General features: G+C 52.0%; 1 protein-coding gene across 1 annotated transcript; it reads left to right on the plus strand.

The window, feature by feature from the left end:
• Window positions 1-1,991: 1,991 nt before the first annotated feature.
• Window positions 1,992-18,139, plus strand: TRARG1 (trafficking regulator of GLUT4 (SLC2A4) 1). Its single transcript, XM_081579671.1, has 3 exons — window positions 1,992-2,378; window positions 13,642-13,774; window positions 15,454-18,139. Exons 1-3 carry the CDS (start codon window positions 1,992-1,994, stop codon window positions 15,465-15,467), a joined length of 534 nt encoding a protein of 177 aa, XP_081435797.1. The 3' UTR covers window positions 15,468-18,139.
• The last annotated feature ends 346 nt before the right edge of the window (window positions 18,140-18,485 follow it).

Here is an 18,485-nt window from a genome sequence, read left to right on the forward strand (position 1 = left end):
CATCTCAGTGTGGATGAGCCACTTTTCACGGGCTCTACAGGCAGATTTGGCTGCTGTCTATGGAACTGGGCTGCTTGGGCTGGGCAGTGGTAGGTCCAAAGGGCCTGAGTCCTCCCCACCAAGAGTCAGCCCCTGGGTTGTAACATGGAGTTCTGGCCAAGCTGGACAGTGACTTAGAGTCTGGGACTCTTGGGCATCCAAACTGCCACCATCTACAGAAGGTCTCTTATTTGTTAAATTTTTTTTAGTCTTTTTATTTTTGGCCCTGCCTCGAAGCTTGTGGTATCTTAGTTCCCCAACCAGGGATTGAACCCGGGCCCTCTGCAGTGAGAGCTTGGAGTCCTAACCACTGGACTGCCAGGGAATTTCCTGAAGGTCTCTTATTTTAAAAGGTATTAGCATGTTTCTGGAAGTTCCTGGGCAGAAGGACCCAGTTCACTCTCCTTGCCCCATCCCTTCTCCCTTTGTGGCCAGCTCACCACTCTCTGCCCATCACACCCCCTTCCACCTTGTCTTGGCTCTTGCTAGAAGCAGCATTTCTGAAGCCAGTGGGATACACAATCCAAAGATACTTCTTTCTGCTAAAATGGCTCATCTTACTCCAAACCAGTCCCTGGATGTGATGGATTGATGTCTAATTGTGGTACAGTTTGAAATGAGTTTGTGTTTCGGTTTCCTAACCTCTGATCTCAAATGAACTCCACAACCTCTGAAACCCCTTCTCACCTCTAATTTCTCACCCCCATCCCACATGACCTACGCCCTCCTCCAAACAACAAACACACACACACACATACACACAGATGTACACACAAACCCTGGTGGTTCTGGGTCACCTTATAAGACAATGTAAGCTGGAAGATCGGGGATGTAGAAAGAGATGCAGAGAATAGAGAAGGTGGCAGAAACAGAGGGAGGAGATGTGAGAGAACTAAGAGAGATGGGATAGGCAGCCAAGATGAGGCCCTTCAAGCTGGCATCTGCCCTAAGGAGCTCCTGAAACACAAGGATCTTTGCTGGCTCTCTAAAAGCACCTCAGAAAAGCCCTAAGGGCCATGAGATGGGCCCAGCGCTCCTTCCTAACAGCCCCTCTGCCACCCCTCGGGAGCTGCTCAGACACCCATTCAGAGAGTGCAGACACAATCCTCCTCCAGGGGCCCCACGGGTACTCACTCTACCCCTCCCTCCAGAGCTAGGATCCTGGCTCTGGTCTGGACATCGCTGGGGCTTGAGGGGTCAGGTTCAAGGTGGGATGCAATAGGTCCAGAGTTCAGCGTTTCACAACAGATAGGAGAAGAAGGAGCCTGCTCCAGGAGAAGAGGAGCCAAGGGCTCAGTCTCCTGGGACAGGTGAAGGCACACCCATTTGGACACACTTTGCTTTTCTTCCCCATCCAGAGCCCCTGGTGCAGAGGACGGGGTCCTGCGTCCACAATGGGAGCCAGAGGCTGGTCCAAGTCACCCTGGGCAGGTCTGGGCTGGGTCAGAGGCAGAATGCTGCCAGGCAGTTCTCTGGGGAGAAGTGAATTGAAAAGCATCTCCGAGGAGGGCAGGGAGGGAGGGAGGCTGGGTGGTGTGTACACACACACACACACACACACACACACACACACACACAGAGCCTCCCTGACTTAGCCTGAGCCTCACTCAGGAGAGGAGCAGTCTCCACTCCACTCCTCAAGCTGCTTTCTGTTCCTTCCCCGCCCATCTGAGCTGTCAGCAGCACCAGGGAAGTTGGCCACAAACTTGAATGGGGCTGAAGGCTCCAGCTTCCTGGAGCTCCACGGGGTGGCAGGCCAGCCGGAGCCTCTGAGTTCAGCTGGCTTGGAGAAGCCGACCTTCCCAGCCCCCTGGCTGGCCCTGGCTCTCCTGGGTGACATGTCTGCCCCTGACCTGTAGGCCCCCAGTCTGGGCCGAGGAATGGTGCCCTGAGGACCCTCGGAAGCCCCTCGTCCCATCCTGGAGCTGGAGCAGCCCAAGGTCCAGGCCAGCATGGCCAACCCCGAGCAGCCTCAGTTTTCCCCGGCGCGGGAGCCAGGCACTGCCTCACCCCTGGACCTGCCGGAGATGGAGAAGCTCCTTGTGCAGGTCGGGGGCCAGGATGACAAGCCCCTGAAGCCGTCCAAGTCCCTCTCGGGGCCTCTGGACCTGGAGCAGAATGGCCACAGCCTGCCCTTCAAGGTGATATCTGAGGGGAACCGGGAGGCCTTGCATCCCCTCTCATCCTCCCGGGCCAGCTCCAGGCGGGCATCCTCCACGGCCACCACCTCCTATGCACAGGACAGAGAAGCTCCCAAAGATTATCTCATCCTTGCCATCGCCTCCTGCTTCTGCCCCGTCTGGCCCCTCAACCTCATGCCCCTCATCTTTTCCATCATGGTAAGTGCTGCTCTTCATTGCAGGGCGGGGGCTGGTTTTGGTCACCAGCCATGCTGCCCTGGCAGGCACCAGTCACCCTACCTAGGGTGATGAGAGAAGAGCTGGGGTGCCGAGGGTGGGGAGGGGAGACTCCCCATCTTAGTTGGCCTATTACTCCCCCTTGGAGAGGGGTCCAGGGCCCCCATAGCTTCAGTTTCCTGTCCTCCTTCATCTCTGCTACTGGACATCACAGCTTGACTTTGCACACATCCCTGCTGGGAAGGGGATCCCAGAGAGACGCCTGGAGCTAAATTTTGCACAGGAAAGACAGCCAACTTGGGGGGTCTGGCCTTTGCGGGGGTCGGGGGCTTTGTCGCAAGGAGTCATTCCTCAGTGGGGCTGTGAATCAGCAGAGATTGCAGCCAATATGGGGTCTTAGGGCCCTGTGTTCTCAGGAGGGGAGCCAGGCAACACCTCCCCACCCCACCCCACCCCCAGGGCCTCCGGGGTGTTCTAACAGCTTCTGGCAACTCTGGTTTCCAAGAGGGAGCAGTAGCTTCCCTGCCATGGACTGTGGGCCCCGGGGCCCCGCTCCCCCAGGGCTGCTCCTTTGTGGGGAGCTTCTTGCTGGGGCCCTCTGGGCCTCGCCTTTGTACTGATTTCAACAACTGTCTTCCGGCAGGGGCAGGAGAGGGTGGTCCGGGCCACAGGTGGGAACACATGTGTATCAGAGGGCATGGCTGGTCTGGCTAGGGAGGGGCATGCGGGCTTGTCTTTGCTTCTCCCATGCTTGTGTTGTAGGGTTTTGAGTATATAACCTTCGATCACCTCCAGTCCAAGCCACTGGGATCGGGCTGCTTGCAGAGGAGCCCCAGGAAATGTTGGTAGCTGTTGGCAAGTGAATTTCATGGTTCAGGAAGTTGGGAGACAGAGAGAGAGGCTGGCAGGGAATGATTTTCAGAATGAGGTTAGGAGCAGGGGGTGGTACACTGAGAGGGGAGACACTGTCTGCATGCCCCTGGAGGGACTCCACGGTTGAGTCATCCGTCCTCCAGTCCCCTGGAGCTGTGGTCTTTCCTGCTGCTGTACTGTCCACGGAGAAAACCCTTATCTCCTTATACGTCTCTCTCCACTTCACGGAGGCCCAGTTTCCAGCCAAGGGCACCTTCCCCAGTCCCCAGCACCACCTGCTAGGGCTTTAGGGGGAGACTGGCAGCATTCTCAGGTCCCAGTGATTGGCAAATTGGCGTAGGAAGAAGAACCAGGGCTGGGCAGGGCCTTTGAGGAAATTCCTGTGCTGCTTGCAGCTCTTGGGGGGCAGCTGGGGGCAGAGCTGGGCCGCGGGGATTGCCGCCAGTGGCTCTGGGTAGGGACAAGCTCTTGGTTACAGGGAGAAGCCCCAGGGGGAGACCGGCTTTGGGGAGGGAAAGCAGACAAGGGTCCAGAAGAAAATAGTTGCTAAAATCCATCTTCTGGTGGGGGTGGAAGAGTGTGAGCTGGGTAAAAGCTGCCTTTGTCAAAGGAAACCTGGGCCCACAGCTGTGGGACCGCTAAACCCACCCTTGGTGCATTTCTACATCCATCTTGGGTTCTTGAATCAGGTCTGATGGTTGCCAGGCCTGGGGCAGGGAATGTGGTGCTAAACCAGACACCATCACCAATTTCCACAAGCCTCCTGTCCAGTGGGGAGAAATTTGTAAACAGATCCTTACAACACATTGCAAGAAGTGCCCACGCTAGACAAAACCACAAGATATTGTGCGACCTCAGGCAAGTCACTCAAACCTCTATTCTCCTCAGTATTCCCATCTGCAAAATGGGTGTCAACATAATACGTAAATTATAGAGTTGTATGAGCCATACAAGGGGCTTTCCCAATGGAGCAGTGATAAAGAATCTGCCTCCAATGCAGGAGACACAGGTAATGCGGGTTTGATCCCTGAGTCGGGAAGATCCCCTGGAGAAGGAAATGGCAACCCACTCCAGCATTCTTGCCTGAAAAATCCCATGGACAGAGGAGCCTGGAGGGCTATAGTCCAAAGGGTCGAAAAGAGTCAGACATGACTGAGCGCCTAAAGCACACTGCTATGAGCCATGCAAAGTGCTAAAGCACCCACCACATAGTAAGTGCTAGAACATGGAGGCAGAAAATTAGGCAAGTGTCTCCCTGGTGGAGGATGGGATGCCATCACATGTTTGTTGGGTTTTTCTTTTAGAACGTTGAAATAAAATTCACATATCATACCATTCAGAGCTTCCCAGGTGGCACTAGTGGTAAAGAATCTGCCTGCCAATACAGGAGACTCAGGTTCAATCCCTGGGCTGGGAAGATCCCCTGGAGTAGGAAATGGCAACCCGCTCCAGTATTCTTGCCTGGAAAACACCATGGACAGAGGAACCTGGTGGGCTACAGTGCATGGGGTCACAAAGAGTCAGACACAGCTGAGTGACTGAGTACTATCATACCATTCACTCATCTAAAGTGAACGATTCAGCAGTTTTTAGTATATTCAGATAAGTGCAACCATAACCACAATCAATTTTAAAATATTTTGCTCACCTCTGAAAGAAACCCAACAATGTTTTCTATCACTTCTTCTAATACCTGCCTGCCAGACCTGCTGAGTAAATTACTCATCTTCTTTCTGTCTCCATGGATTTGTCTCTTCTGGGCATTTCATAAGCAGACACACTTTGTTCTATTGAGCTTTATTGTTCTTCACTGATATTACATTTTTTACAAATTGAAAGTTGGTGGCAACCCTGCCTCAAGCAAGTCTATCAGTGCTCTTTTTTCCAACAGCATTTGCTTACTTTGTGTCTCGGGGTCATATTTTGTTAATTCTCAAAATATTTCAAACTTTTCATTATGATTATATTTGTCATGGTGATCTGTCATCAGTGGTCTTTAGTCTAGTTACTATTGCAAAAAGATCACAACTCACTGAGCAATAATCATGAGCACTTTTTTTTTTAAGTTTTTTTTTTTTTTTTAATGTGGACCATTTTAAAAGTCTGGGCTTCCCCAGTGGCGCTAGTGGTAAAGAATCCGCCTACCAATACAGGAGACTCAAGAGACGTGGGTTCGATCCCTGGGTCAGGAAGATCCCCTGGAGGAGGGCATGGCAACCCACTATAGTATTCTTGCCTGAAGAATCCCCATGGTCAGAGGAGCCTGGTGGGCTCCGGTCCATAGGGTCACAAAGAGTTGGACAAGACTGAAGTGACTTAGCATGCACGTGTTTTTTAAGTCTGTACTGAATTTGTTACAATATTGCTTGTTTTTATGTTTTGGGTTTTTGGCCTCCAGTCATGTGGGATTTCGGAGAAGGCAATGGCACCCCACTCCAGTACTCTTGCCTGGAAAATCCCATGGACGGAGGAGCCTGGTAGGCTACAGTCCATGGGGTCGCTAAGAGTCGGACGACTGAGCGACTTCACTTTCACTTTTCCCCTTCATGCATTGGAGGAGGAAATGGCAACCCACTCCAGTATTCTTGCCTGGAGAATCCTAGGGACGGTGGAGCCTGGTGGGCTGCCGTCTATGGGGTCGCACAGAGTCGGACACGACTGAAGCGACTTAGCAGCAGCAGCAGCAGCAGCATGTGGGATTTTAGTTCACCGACCAGGGGTTGAACCCAAATCCCCTGCACTGGAAGGCAAAGTTTTAACCACCAGATTCCCAGGGAAGTCCCAAGGGTTAGCATTTTTAAGCAAAATTTTAAAATTAAGGTAGGTACATTGTTTTTTTACACATAATGTTATTGCACACTTAATAGACTACAGTAAGGTATAAACATAACTTTTATGTACACTGAGAAAGCAAAACATTTGTGTGAGTCGCTTTGTTGTGATATTCACTTTTCTAGTTCATAGGATACTCCCATGTCCCAGGGAGGGAGGGGGTCAGTTATTTATTTAGAGTTGAAACACGCGGTCCCACTCAGATAGCAGCAGGGGTGAAGGAGAGCCAGAAAGTGTGGAAAGAGAGTTAAGTCTCTATACTGGTGTCTCCAGGTCTGGCAACAGATTTCAAAGCTCCTCATCTGATGTCTCCCCACTGGTTACCAAGTAAAAGATCAAGCCCTTGACCCCAGGGAGGAAGGAGACCTGCAGCCCTGACACCCTCGCTAGAGTTCACTGTCTGCAGAGCATGTTGCAATATGAGGCTGGCAGAATCTGGATAATCATTCCCATTTAACAGATGAGGCAACTGAGGCATGCAGAGCAGTGCCTTGCCTTTGTTCACATAGCTGGTAAGAGGCACATCAGCTGGCTCCTGAATCCAGTGTTCTCTTCACCTGCCCCACCCTGCATCTACCTCTGCGACAAGGATGGCATGTCCCTCCCAGGGAAGCCAAATGTTTTGGGCATTTGTGCAGGGAGGGAATAATTCTATTCCCTTCTCTCTTTTTCTCCCCTGCCTCCCAGTGGCCTCCTCCCTGCCACTCAATCACTCCATCAGTGGAAGACTAATGGACCACCAAGCATTCTTTCCATTGTGGCTTTGACAGGGGCCAGCTGGGGCCAGGGCTGGGACCAGGAGCTCTATCTCAGGAACTGTGATCACAGGTGTCCAGACCTGGCCCTGCTCAGCACTGCAACCTCCCATAAGCCTCCTGAGATAGCCAGGGCAAGGCTGGCTTCATCCATTTTACTTCTGGGTAAGTTTGAGAAATAATCATGCTTCCTGATCCAGCAAGGTCTCTTGTCAATGAGGGTTGCTGGACCCCAAGCAGTGAGCCTTCAGTTGCTGACCAAGCAAGCATCAGATACACTTGGGTGTGTATCACATCTCTATCCATTTTAAGGCACGTGACCATATCCAGACCACTCAGCTTCCTTCCTTAGCTCATTTCCTCATCCATAAAATATGTGTAATAAAACCATCTACCTCCTAGGGCTGTTGGGAGAATTAAATGAACTAATGAGTGTGCCAGAGCCTGGCACATAGTAAATGCTTAATAAATGGAGGTGGTTGCTGTTATTATTAATACTAAATGAAATCGCAATGTCAAAGGAAAGAGCAAACCCCCACTGCTGTGGTCCCCAACCTTTTTGGCACTAGGGACTGGTTTCATGGAAGACGATTTTTCCATGGACCAAGGGGTGGGGGATAGTTTCAGGATGATTCAAGTGCATTTTGTTGTTATTATTATGTATATTTCTATTATTATTATCTCTATTATTATTACATCATCTCTACCTCAGATCATCAGGCGTTAGATCCCGGAGATTGGGGCCCTGCCCCAATATGGCTTTCAGGCAAACCTGGCTTTTAGCAATTTGGATATAATGGAGTCTCACCCCTCATTACAGCCCCGGAGGAGGTGGGCAGCCCTGTCTGTGGTTTTGGTGGCAGCCTCTCTGTAGGTTGTTCCCACAGCATGTGGGAGCAATGTGGAGATCCAGAGTGGCTTCAATTCTTCCTTACTTAGGCATTTTTTGACAAGTTAATTATTTAACCGATGTGTTGCAGGCTCATTTTCATTCATTTATGATTTATCCCTTCCCTCAATGAGAGTGCTAAGCCCTGACCAGGGCTGATAGTCAGCTGGCATGCAGGCATATAGCTTAAGATATTAACATACTTCTGAAACTGTTGGTAAACTGCTGCTGTCTCAAGCCCCTCAATCTCCCCAGCCCCTCCCATTCACCACTGCAGCCACCCTGACTCCTCCCCTAGGACCCCCATTCCCCCAATCTGTCCCCTCTCTCAAGCAATGCAGGAGTTAACCTGTAGTCAGGGCATTTCAGGGTTTCTTTGGTGGTTAAGACAGTAAAGAATCCGCCTGCAGTGAGGGAGACCTGGGTTCAATCCCTGGGTTGGGAAGATCCCCTGGAGAAGGGCATGGCAACCCACCCCAGTGTTCTTGCCTGAAGAATCCCCATGGACAGAGGAGCCTGGTGGGCTACAATCCATGGGGTTGCAAAGAGTTGGACACGACTGAGGACAGAACAGCACAGCAGGGCCTTTCAGGAAGAATTGCATGTTTGCAGAGAGAATGATGTAAAGAAGGTATGGAGAAGCACACCATTTGGCTTTCAACAACTGGGAGATGCTTGATCTCTGTTGAAGAGCTGATAACTGATCAGTCCTGGCACATCCTTTCTGTTTGTTTTTGACCGCACTGTGCGGCTTGTGGGATCTTAGTTCCCCAAGTGGGGATTGAACCCATGCCCCCTGCAGTGGAAGCACAGAATGTTAACCACAGGCACTGGGCCCTGGCACATCTTGTCTCTTCTGAGATCTGCTGGGCCTTGGCCTGAGCCTCATGGGTGGAGAAAGCTCTTTCCTGAGTTCTGTAGCCTCCTTCCTCTGGCTAGTTTCAGCCTCTGGCAGTTGTCCTCAGCATCCTCTTCACCCCATCCTCCCCGCCCCCGCCATCCTTTCTCCACAATCACACTTTTTTTTCAGTGTCTTTCCTCACTGATGTATTAACCTAGTTTCATAAATCGTTTTCTCACTCACCATTCCCACAGCCCCTGAGATCACAAATGATCTATTAATTCAGTCATTACAACCGTTACTGCAATTATTATTATTGTGCCTTCAACTTGAGCTGTTTTGTATAAGAGGAAGATGATGCAATTGATAGAGATGGAGAGCAGCTGGTAATTTACTCAAAAAAAGAAATGAGGGTTTTCTTATGGATCCTTCATTTGTTAACTCATGGGTGTGGGGAGGAACTTCATAAATGAGGGCCAGCTAGCAGTGGAGAACTTCTCGTGTAAAAGCAGGGCTCCGGACTTCCCTGGCGGTCCAGTGGTTAGGACTCTGTGCTTCCACTGCAAGGGGCACAAGTTCAATCCCTGGTGGGAGCACTAAGATCTCGCATGCCATGTGGTATGGCCAAAAATTAAAAAAAAAAAGGTAGGGCTGCATACTTAGAGGCAATTACTTTCCCTCCATTTTGCAGATCTGAAAACCAAGATTTACAGAATAGTTGCGATATTTACATTGGATAGGATGTGTAAAGTGCCCGACACAACAAAGCAGACACAATTAGGTCTGCCCTGATCCATCTGGCCACTTCCTGGGTGTCTCTTTCAATGGCACCCCTCATGCTTGAAGGCATTTATGATTGATCAGTCTGTGGATAAAGAAGTGCGATTGGGTTCAGTGTAGCTGAAAAAACATCTCTTTCACCTTTCCTCTTCACCTCTCATACCCAAGAAACTACATGTGTGCCTCTCTCCATGGTCCGGAATCATTGCTTCACAGACAACTATTTTTCCGAAAATGGGGACTGGGGGCACAGGACACATCTCAAACCTCTGCCCTTCCTTCCACCAAGGCCATACTTACAGCTGACAATGAATCCCTTGATTATGATTCAAGGTAGCTCCTGGATTTCAGAACTTGAACTTCCTAGAAATCCCGGAAGTCTTTCTGTATGTTGCTCCCTTTTCCTCCCATTGTTGCCTTGGTGTTGATGTCCTGAGTTTGGTGACCTGAGCTGCCAGCTGTTAGAGCATTTTATCCTCTACTGCTCCTATGAGGCAGGGATTATCATTAGGACGTTTTACAGATGAGGAGCTGGAGCACAGAACATCATGCAGATGTGGTGAGAGAAGCAACTGCAGAAGCGGAGAAAAGCCAGATCAGGAGGGTGCCACCTGTCACAAAATGGAATCTGGATTTGGTCCTATGGGCAGTGGGGAGCTTACAACTGCATGAGGTAAAGAGAGGATTTCTTCAAGACAGGAGAGAAAAAGATACAGTCAAGAAGGAGAGGGTGTGAAGACCAAGGAGAGCTGGTGCCCTAATGTCCCTGGGGAGAAGAGAGAGACTGAGGTCTAAACTTGAGCTTGCATAGTTCCTGACACGAGGTAAATGTTCAGACGATGCTAGGGATTATGGCCATTCCAGTGGAGGTGGAGGAATCTTGGTGGGCTTCACAGAAGAGGTGGAATTGGAGCCCGCCATTGAAGGATGGAGAGGATTTGGACGTGTGGTGTTATGGGGGAGTGGGAATGCAGGCGGAAGAAATAGCATGAGCAAAAGCAAGTCAGTGCTCATACCCTGAGCAGCTCAGATCCAGAGGTTGCAGAAGAGAATAGCAGAGGCTCAAACCAGGAAATGCAAAGCTAACTTGAGTTTGGACTTTGATCGGCAGACAGTGAGAGGCCACAGGAGATGCTGAGCAAGAGGGATTGCCTCAGCCACCATCATCTCTCTGAGCTTTTATATCAGCTCTTAACTCTCTTCTGATCCCCCACAACAGCTGGAGTATGGTAGGGGTGGAGGTCTTTTGGAAACTTGTATCCAATCCTACCATCCTCTGCCCCAAGGTTTCCATCTTCACTGGCTCTCATTGTTCTAGGATAAGGACCAACCTCCTTCCTGTGTGGGCAGAGCCCTACCTGGCCTGGCCTTGCCCACCTCTGCAGCCTCCTCTTCTTCACTGTCTCCAGCCACACTGGCCTTTGTCTGGTCCCTCCTGTTCCCTTTGGTCAATAACAATTTATTGATCATCTACATATTTGCCATGTAGGGCTTCCCCCAGGGCCTTTGCACATGCTGTTCTCTCTGCCCAGAATACTCTTCTTCCTTTTTAAAAAAATATATTTAATTCTGACTCATCTCTTCTCTCATTGTTCAGTCGCTCAGTCGTGTCTGACTCTGCGACCCCATGGTCTGCAGCACACCAGGCTTCCCTGTCCTTCACCATCTCCCAGACTTTGCTCAAACTCAGGTCCATTGAGTTGATGATGCCAGCCAACCATCTCATCCTCTGTCATCCCCTTCTCCTGCCCTCCATCTTTCCCAGCATCAGGGTCTTTTCCAATGAGTTGGCTCTTCGCATCAGGTAGCCAAAGTATTAAAGCTTTAGCTTTAGCATCAGTCTTTCCAATCTCACATCTCAATCCAAATATCCTCCCTTTAGGAAGTGTTCCCTGACTCTCCCCTTTTATAAACTCTCATAGTACCAGGTACCTCTTTTTTGAAACACTACCCACAGTTGCAGTTTTACTTTTGTGGGGTCATGATGGTGGCCTACCTCCCCCACGGGATCCTAGCTCCATGAGCATAACAGCTGGGGGCTCTCTTGTTCACTGCTGCATCCCAGGGTCCTAGCACCAGGCCTGGCATGAGTATCTGTAGGATGGACTGGTGGTGTGGGGAGTAGAAAGGAGAGGAAGAGAGTTTGGAGCCAAGGGGGCATCTTCATGAGGCTGTTGCCTTGGCTTGAGTGAGAAGTGGCACCGGGAACTATGGCAGATGCAACAAAGCTCCAGAGGACAGTTACAATGAAATTGACTGGGGGAGGAAAGTAATTAGTAGGTTGGGATGGGAGGGGAGCTATGACTCAGTGGGAGAACTCTAGGCTGCTGATAATAATTGGGGCTTAAACAAGAGGAAGGAGGAGCACAAGGCAAGGAGCAGATCTGGGAAGTAGGAAGCTGTGGTTTGGGGCAAAGGGAGTGAGGGCACGCTGGGCAGGTGGTGCTGGCCTGGAAGGAGCTTGGCAGAGGGAACCAGTGGGCGGGGCTGAGGGATCAGTTAGAATTCTGAGAGGTGAAGTTAGGACCCAGGTGCACCACTGAAGCGGAGAAGGCAATGGCACCCCACTCCAGTACTCTTGCCTGGAAAATCCCATGGATGGAGGAGCCTGGTAGGCTGCAGTCCATGGGGTCGTGAAGAGTCGGACACGACTGAGCGACTTCACTTTCACTTTTCACTTTCATGTATTGGAGGAGGAAATGGCAACCCACTCCAGTGTTGTTGCCTGGAGAATCCCAGGGACGGCGGAGCCTGGTGGGCTGCCGTCTATGGGGTCGCACAGAGTTGGACACGACTGAAGCGACTTAGCAGCAGCAGCACCATTGAAAAGAACACAGAGGGAAGGGTTGCTTCTCTGAATTTCAGCTTCTTCAAAAGTGGGCAACACTGGCAACCTTATAGGATGATTCTGAGCCTAAATGAGGTAATTTAGGCACAGTCGTTAACAAGCTGCAGGACACAAAACAAGGGCTCAATAAGTCTTCATCATCATTGTTCACCATCATCATCAAGATACCTGACGCTTCCATGCTGAACTCAGGAGCTTCCAAAAATCAGAACATAAAAATAACCAAATAGGGACTTCCCCGCTGGTCCAGTGGCTCAGACTCTGTGTTCCAAAAGCAGGGTGCCTGGGTTCGATCCCTGGTCAGGGAACTAGATCCCACGTGCTGCAAGTAAAAGTGATCCTGCATACCACAATTAAGACTTGGCACAGCTAAATAAATTAATAATAATAAAAAAAAACCAAGATGTGAAAGCAGTCACCACCTTTAGCGGACTCCTTCCTGTTCCTGTTCTAGTGGTCCAAGTTCTAGAGCTGGAGGAATCTAAAGGTCACCAGCCAGCCCTGGGCAGCGGTGAAGGGTCTCCAGGGACAAGCTTGGGACATACCTCCTACTGAGCCACTCCCAGGCCCCTCGGGATACCCTCTGTCTCTACATCCTCCGTTCATCCCCCTCCTCGCACCCACCTGATTTAATCCAACCAAACAGGGCCAAGAGAAGCTGAGCTCACTGAGGATAATAATCAGATATGGTCCCTGTGAAGCCACCCATGGCTCCACCCCAGCCCCAGCCTTCCTGGTTCAAACCCAAGACACCTCACCTTTCCAGTGTGATCTGGGAAGTGGGCTTGGTTGAACAAGGATGTGGTACCTGGGTGGGAAATTGGGGGAGGGAGGACCAGTGATTTCTTTCCTTTTATGGCAAAAGGGGGCTCACAGAGGAAAGGAGGCAGGTGTGTTGGGCCGTAGAAAAAGTCACAGGGGCTGCCTTAGTGCAGCTACAGGAGTGAGCCTTGGGCTGGGGTCCAAGGGGGCCTAGCTTATCTCTCCCACCAGCTCAGCATGGCCTGGACATGGTTCACCCTCCCAGGCCCTCAGTCTCTACTGTACCACCCTGCCCATCCCTGTCCTGAGATAACACCCTGGGGACTTCCCTGGCGATCCAGTGGTTAAGACTCTGTGCTTCCACTGCAGGGGACTTGGGTTCGATTTCTGGTTGGGGAACTAAGATCCTGAGATAATGCCTGGCATCGCTTGGTTATGTTTCCCGCTGTCCCCAGCCAATGATGGGCAAGCTTGGTTAGCGATCCCCACAAGAGGTCTGGCCACTTGAGTCCAGGCCACTTCTCCTGAAGGAGGCCTCTGTCTCTCCCCTAGGGGAGCTGCTCAAGTGTGGGCTGCAGTGGGGACTGGGCTGTGTTTGCAGGCTCAGGCAAGGGGCCCCCTGCAAGGCTGCTGAGGACAGGGTTTCTACCACCCTCTCTCTGCAGTCTCGAAGTAGCGTGCAACAGGGGGACCTGGACGGGGCCCGGAGGCTGGGCCGCCTGGCTGGGACGCTCAGCATCACCTTCATCATCATGGGGATCATCATCATCATTGTGGCTGTGACTGTCAACTTTGCAGGTGAGGCCCAGTGGCACCCCAGCTCCCTTGGTGTGAGGACCACAGAAGGATGTGGCCCAGCCCCTGGGACAGGGGTGGTGGTGGGGAGAAGGGTAAGAGCATGTGGGCACTACAGCCTTCACCTCACACCCCAGAAAAGCAAGCACTCCAGTGTCCTGCAGGGATGGGCTGAGTGGGACTGGCTTTCTGACTCTCCAGTGGCTGGAAAGTAGATCACCAGGAAAGGTCATGGGAAGAGCACGGGCCCAGGAGGCAGAGGCCACAAGCTCTAGTCTCAGCTCTGACGGTCCTGCACCAGGGCCTGCCTGGTCGAGCCTGGGGGTTTTCATGTCAAAAGTGGGAGGAAGAAACCCCCAGCACAGGGGCTTTTTTTAGCATCACCTGAGATGCGCATATGACTCTGATTTGTAACTGGGGGCTTGCCACACAGCATCCCTGCTGAGACAGTCAGGTCTTACTGGAAGTAAACCATGCCTGTGCTGGAAGTCAGGAAGTGAGACTTTTGGGAACACCCAAAGGTGGTCCAGGCAAGTTATCCAAGCAAGGTGACCAACCTTTTCAAAGGTGCTACTCACAAAGCCCAGCAGCTTTGAGAATTTCTGGGCCATGCGGGTCAGTATTGTCCATTTCCCTCTAATCACACACTTGTATTGGAAGCCTCCAACCCTCTCTGCCCGTTTGGTGACCAACCTAAGTTTTCCCCTAAAGACCTTGCCCCACCACCTGTGCTCCATGGACCAGCAGCTTGGCTGCTGATACTGGGAATAGGTTGTAAATATAGAATCTCAGTGCCCACTGCCCCCCCAGACCCGCTGAATGAAAATCTGCACTTTAGTAAGATTCCCAACCCCATCATTAAAGTTTGGGAGGTACTGGCCTAGAATATAGAGTGTTCATCTTGGGGCAGAAATCCTGGGATTTGGCTGCAGGGTCATGGCCTCATACGAGAGGGAAGAGTTCAGGTTTGTAATCAGTTGGCCTGGGTTCAAAAAGGCAGGTCCTCTCCTTTACCTGTTTGAGCAGAAGCATGTTCCACAAAGTTTGAGAGGCATGCAGGTCCCTGCAAGGCAGGAGCCCACTAGCCCGGGGCATGAGCCTCAGCATCACTTTCCAATGCCTCAGTCTTTTTGTTTTGCTCTGCTCGAATCTGACCCGTGACTCTTTCCTTGTGTGTTAGTGTTAGCCGCTCAATTGTGTCCGGCTCTTTGCGACCCCATGGACTGTAAGCCCACTGTAGTCCATGGAATTCTCTGGGGAAGAATACTGGTGAGGGTTGCCATTCCCTTCTCCAGGAGATCTTCCAGACCCAGGGATCAAACCTGGGTCTCCTGCATTGGCAGATGGATTCTTTATCATCTGAGCCACCAGGGAAGCCCATGTTACTTTCCATGGCAAGTAACAACCGCTGAACTCAAATTTGCAAGGGGAATGTTTAGCTTTCACTAAAATATTCAAGCAGGAACGGGTCTAGCCTCAGGGGTCACCGTGGCCACCTGTGAAACAATCACTGAGACCCCAGTCCTCTCCTTGGCAGGAGTTTACTTCCACCCGTAAGCTCAAACCGAATCACCTCTGTTACCATTTCCCCCTAGGAAACAAAAACCCAAATCCTCCAAAAAGGGACCGGGAGACCCCGTGTTCTGAGCTCCTTCCTGCTGTCACTGTTCTTTTCTTTACAGTTCCGAAGAAATGAAACCAACTAGGGGGTGGTGCTAGCAGAAGCGGCCCCAGCCAGTTGAAGAGCTCCACCCACACGCCTCGCGGAGGACAGGATGATCCCCCAGCTCGAAAAGCACAAACTTGGAGGGAAACCCCCAAGTCACCCCATTGCTAGCCCACATCAAATGGCGAAAAATGAGAGGAAGAAAGGAAAGGAAATGGACTCTGAAACATGAATAACGTGGTCCAGGCTCCTGGGCAGTCCCGGTATTTTAACCCCCGGGGTTCTGGCTGGCTTCTCATCCCCGTGGTTTCCTGGGATTGGCCAAGCAGGCATATACTGCCAGAGTGAGAAGAAACCAGTCCCGCCAGCGAGACCACGGTGCGGAGAGAGTCCCTGCATGTCTGATGACCAAGAGCAAAGACACGGACTTTATCTTTTCTATTTTTCTTGAGATGCGATGAAAAAAAGACTGTCTGCATGCTTTGTGCCTCATGCCTGCGGCGATCCCAGCCAGTGCCCGGAGCTCAGAGGCCAAACTGCTGGTTAGCACCTGCCCTGGAACCCCTTGGATACACAGGACGTGTAGCTGCCCTGGAAAGAGGCAACAGCCACCCTTAAATCCTCCATTTCAGGATGAGGGCACCAAGAGGAGTATTGGTAGAGACAGAAGTGGGGACAGCATGACCCATGGACCTCTTCTCAAACATTTCAGCCTCAGGAGCATCTCGGTTGAGAAGCCTGGTCCCAGAACATCTCCCAGGATGACCCAAGTCTGCCTCTTATTCCCTACCTGGGCTGCAGTCTGGGGCACCAATCAAGAACTCCCGGGGCCCTGACTCCGTCTCCAGGTCGGCTAGTGAAGAGGAACTCAGGCCTGAGCTCTCATCTGCAGACCACCTGGTTGTCTGGGGCACAAACTCAGGGTTTCATTCGGAGGGGCTCAGGGTCCCTGTGCAAAGGGGCTGAAGGTCCTCACATAGAGTGGCTCAGGTGGGGCATGGCTCCCGGCTCCCACCCCAACTGCCTCTGATGCTCTCTGCCTCACCCTGTGCCCCTGACCAGCAACTAACAGCAAAGGCTTTCCCCGGAGCCGGCCTTGGGACCACCCCTGGGGGAAATTCCTATAGGCTCCCAGGCCCTTAGGGATGTCTGTGCCTCCTTTAGGGGTGTGAGTCCAAGAGTTTTTATGAAGGTTTGTTGTTTGCTGGGTCTAGAGAATTTCAAGACAGAGGGAAGAGCCTGGCTGAAGGGCTCTGTCTTCAGGAACCCTGGGCTTGGGAACACACTCACATGCCCAGAATCAGGGGCCTGGACACCATGGCCTGTGTCTCAGGACCTAATGGGACACCAGGAAGGAGTGAAGCAGGGCCCCTCAGACTTCCCCCTGGTCTTTCTTGCTCCCACTTCCCCAGCTGACTGCAACTCCCAAGCCCTGGGTAATGGATGCTCTGGACTCCCCCCACCCCCACCCCAGGAGGCCCTTCCTAGCAGCCAAGGTTCCAGGAGGCTGGGAGGGCAGATTGGCTCCAAGTTGGCTGAGAATGTTTTATCTGCACGTGATCAGCACCCTCATGCCTCTTTTTAGGGCTCCTGCCTATCTCCCCCACCCTCCTCAGAGACTCCTGGGGAGGGAGACTGCTAGAGGCTCTGTCTTCCGGGAGGAGCTCTGGGTCCTGGGTGCAGCTCTGAGCCTTCTAGGAGGGCCTGTGTGATGGAGGGGAATTGAAGGGAGGGTTCAGGGCCCAGGAGCACTGTGTAGATCCCTCTGGGGCTGGCGTTCCTGCGTCAGTGCCCCACCTGGGAATAAACCCCAGCCTCTCTTGCCCCTAAAGGAGAGGCCTGCTGGATCTGCTTTATGGGACCTTTGAAGCCAAAACAGAGATGTCCCTGTTTGTTGGGGAAGGAAGGGGATGAGCCCAGAGTCTTTGTGTCACTTTCAGTTCAGGCCAGGGGAGTCATGTGGTCTGTGAATCTGACATTCACAGACCCCAGCTCTGGAAGGAGGGGTCATGAGTGAGCGTCTCCTGGTAGGCCCCAAGGGGTCCCCAGCTTCAGCCCCCCAGGGAGACAACAGCAGTGAAACAGACTGTTTAGGCATGGTCTCATGGGCAGAGGCAGGACTGCAGCCTCAACGTGCTCCGAGGCCATCACACACACCCGCACCTGTCCACAGCCACACCCATGAAAGCAGACCCTCACTGCCCCCCGCCACCCACACTGGCTCCTCCTCCAAACCCAGAATAGTAGAGAAAGAGAGAAGCCGCTGCAGACAGCTGCAGGAGCAGACACAGCAGGAGCATCCTTCCATTTGGGCAAGAATGACTAGAGTTTTCTACTCATACCAAGAATGTAGCTCAGAGGCCCCAAGAGGCGGGCCCTTCTGGCAAAGAGGAGCCGAGGATGGGAAACCCTTCAGAAGGAAGACTGGGAGAGAAGGTCCTCATTGCCCCTCACCCACAGGGCACCTGACACCCCCAGGCCTTGGTGAAGATGAAGGGACAGTGGCCCTGCCATCCCAGCTCCATTGTGGGTCCAGCACTGGCTGCATGAACACAGTGGTCCCCTGGCTTGTGGTGCTGAACCAGCCCCTCCCCAGATCCCCTAGGGAACAGCAAGCACCCCCCCCCCCCACAGGCCCCACTTACCAGTTCTTGTCTCTGTATTTCTCTGCACGGAAAGAAATAAAGCTGACTGCCCATCAAGGACCTGTGTGTTTGTGCTGCTGGGCTCAAGGGGCTCCAAACAAACTGGGGGACACTGGGGAGCCTGGCAATCCAGGGGCTCTGTTGCCAGCGTGAAACATTCCCTTGGGCAAGCTATTTGTCCTCGCCTACACTTAGTTCTCCGGTGAGTGATGCTGGTCTTCCCTTGGTTGTTCCTTCTGAACAAAGACCTCAGGAGTTGAAGAGGAGGTCAGGAGGCTGTACTGGACATTTTTCAAACCTTGATGAATCCACATGGCCATCTGAGGGAGTTGCTAGTGTTATCCTGGGTTTCAGGTTGGTAAACCAAGGCTCAGAGAGGTTCAGACACTTGACCTGGGTCACA

The sequence above is a fragment of the Giraffa tippelskirchi genome, chromosome 3 (assembly GCF_054371585.1).
Source record: "Giraffa tippelskirchi isolate mGirTip1 chromosome 3, T2T-mGirTip1v1.2.pri, whole genome shotgun sequence".
NCBI classification, from domain to species: Eukaryota; Metazoa; Chordata; class Mammalia; order Artiodactyla; family Giraffidae; genus Giraffa; species Giraffa tippelskirchi.

What these genes read in the sequence shown, in the direction of transcription:
- TRARG1 (XM_081579671.1), top strand. Translation starts at nt 1,992, where the DNA reads ATGGCCAACCCCGAGCAGCCTCAGTTTTCCCCGGCGCGGGAGCCAGGC. An exon ending in CCCTCATCTTTTCCATCATG is followed by an intron (nt 2,379 to 13,641) that starts GTAAGTGCTGCT and finishes CTCTCTCTGCAG; the next exon opens with TCTCGAAGTAGCGTGCAACA.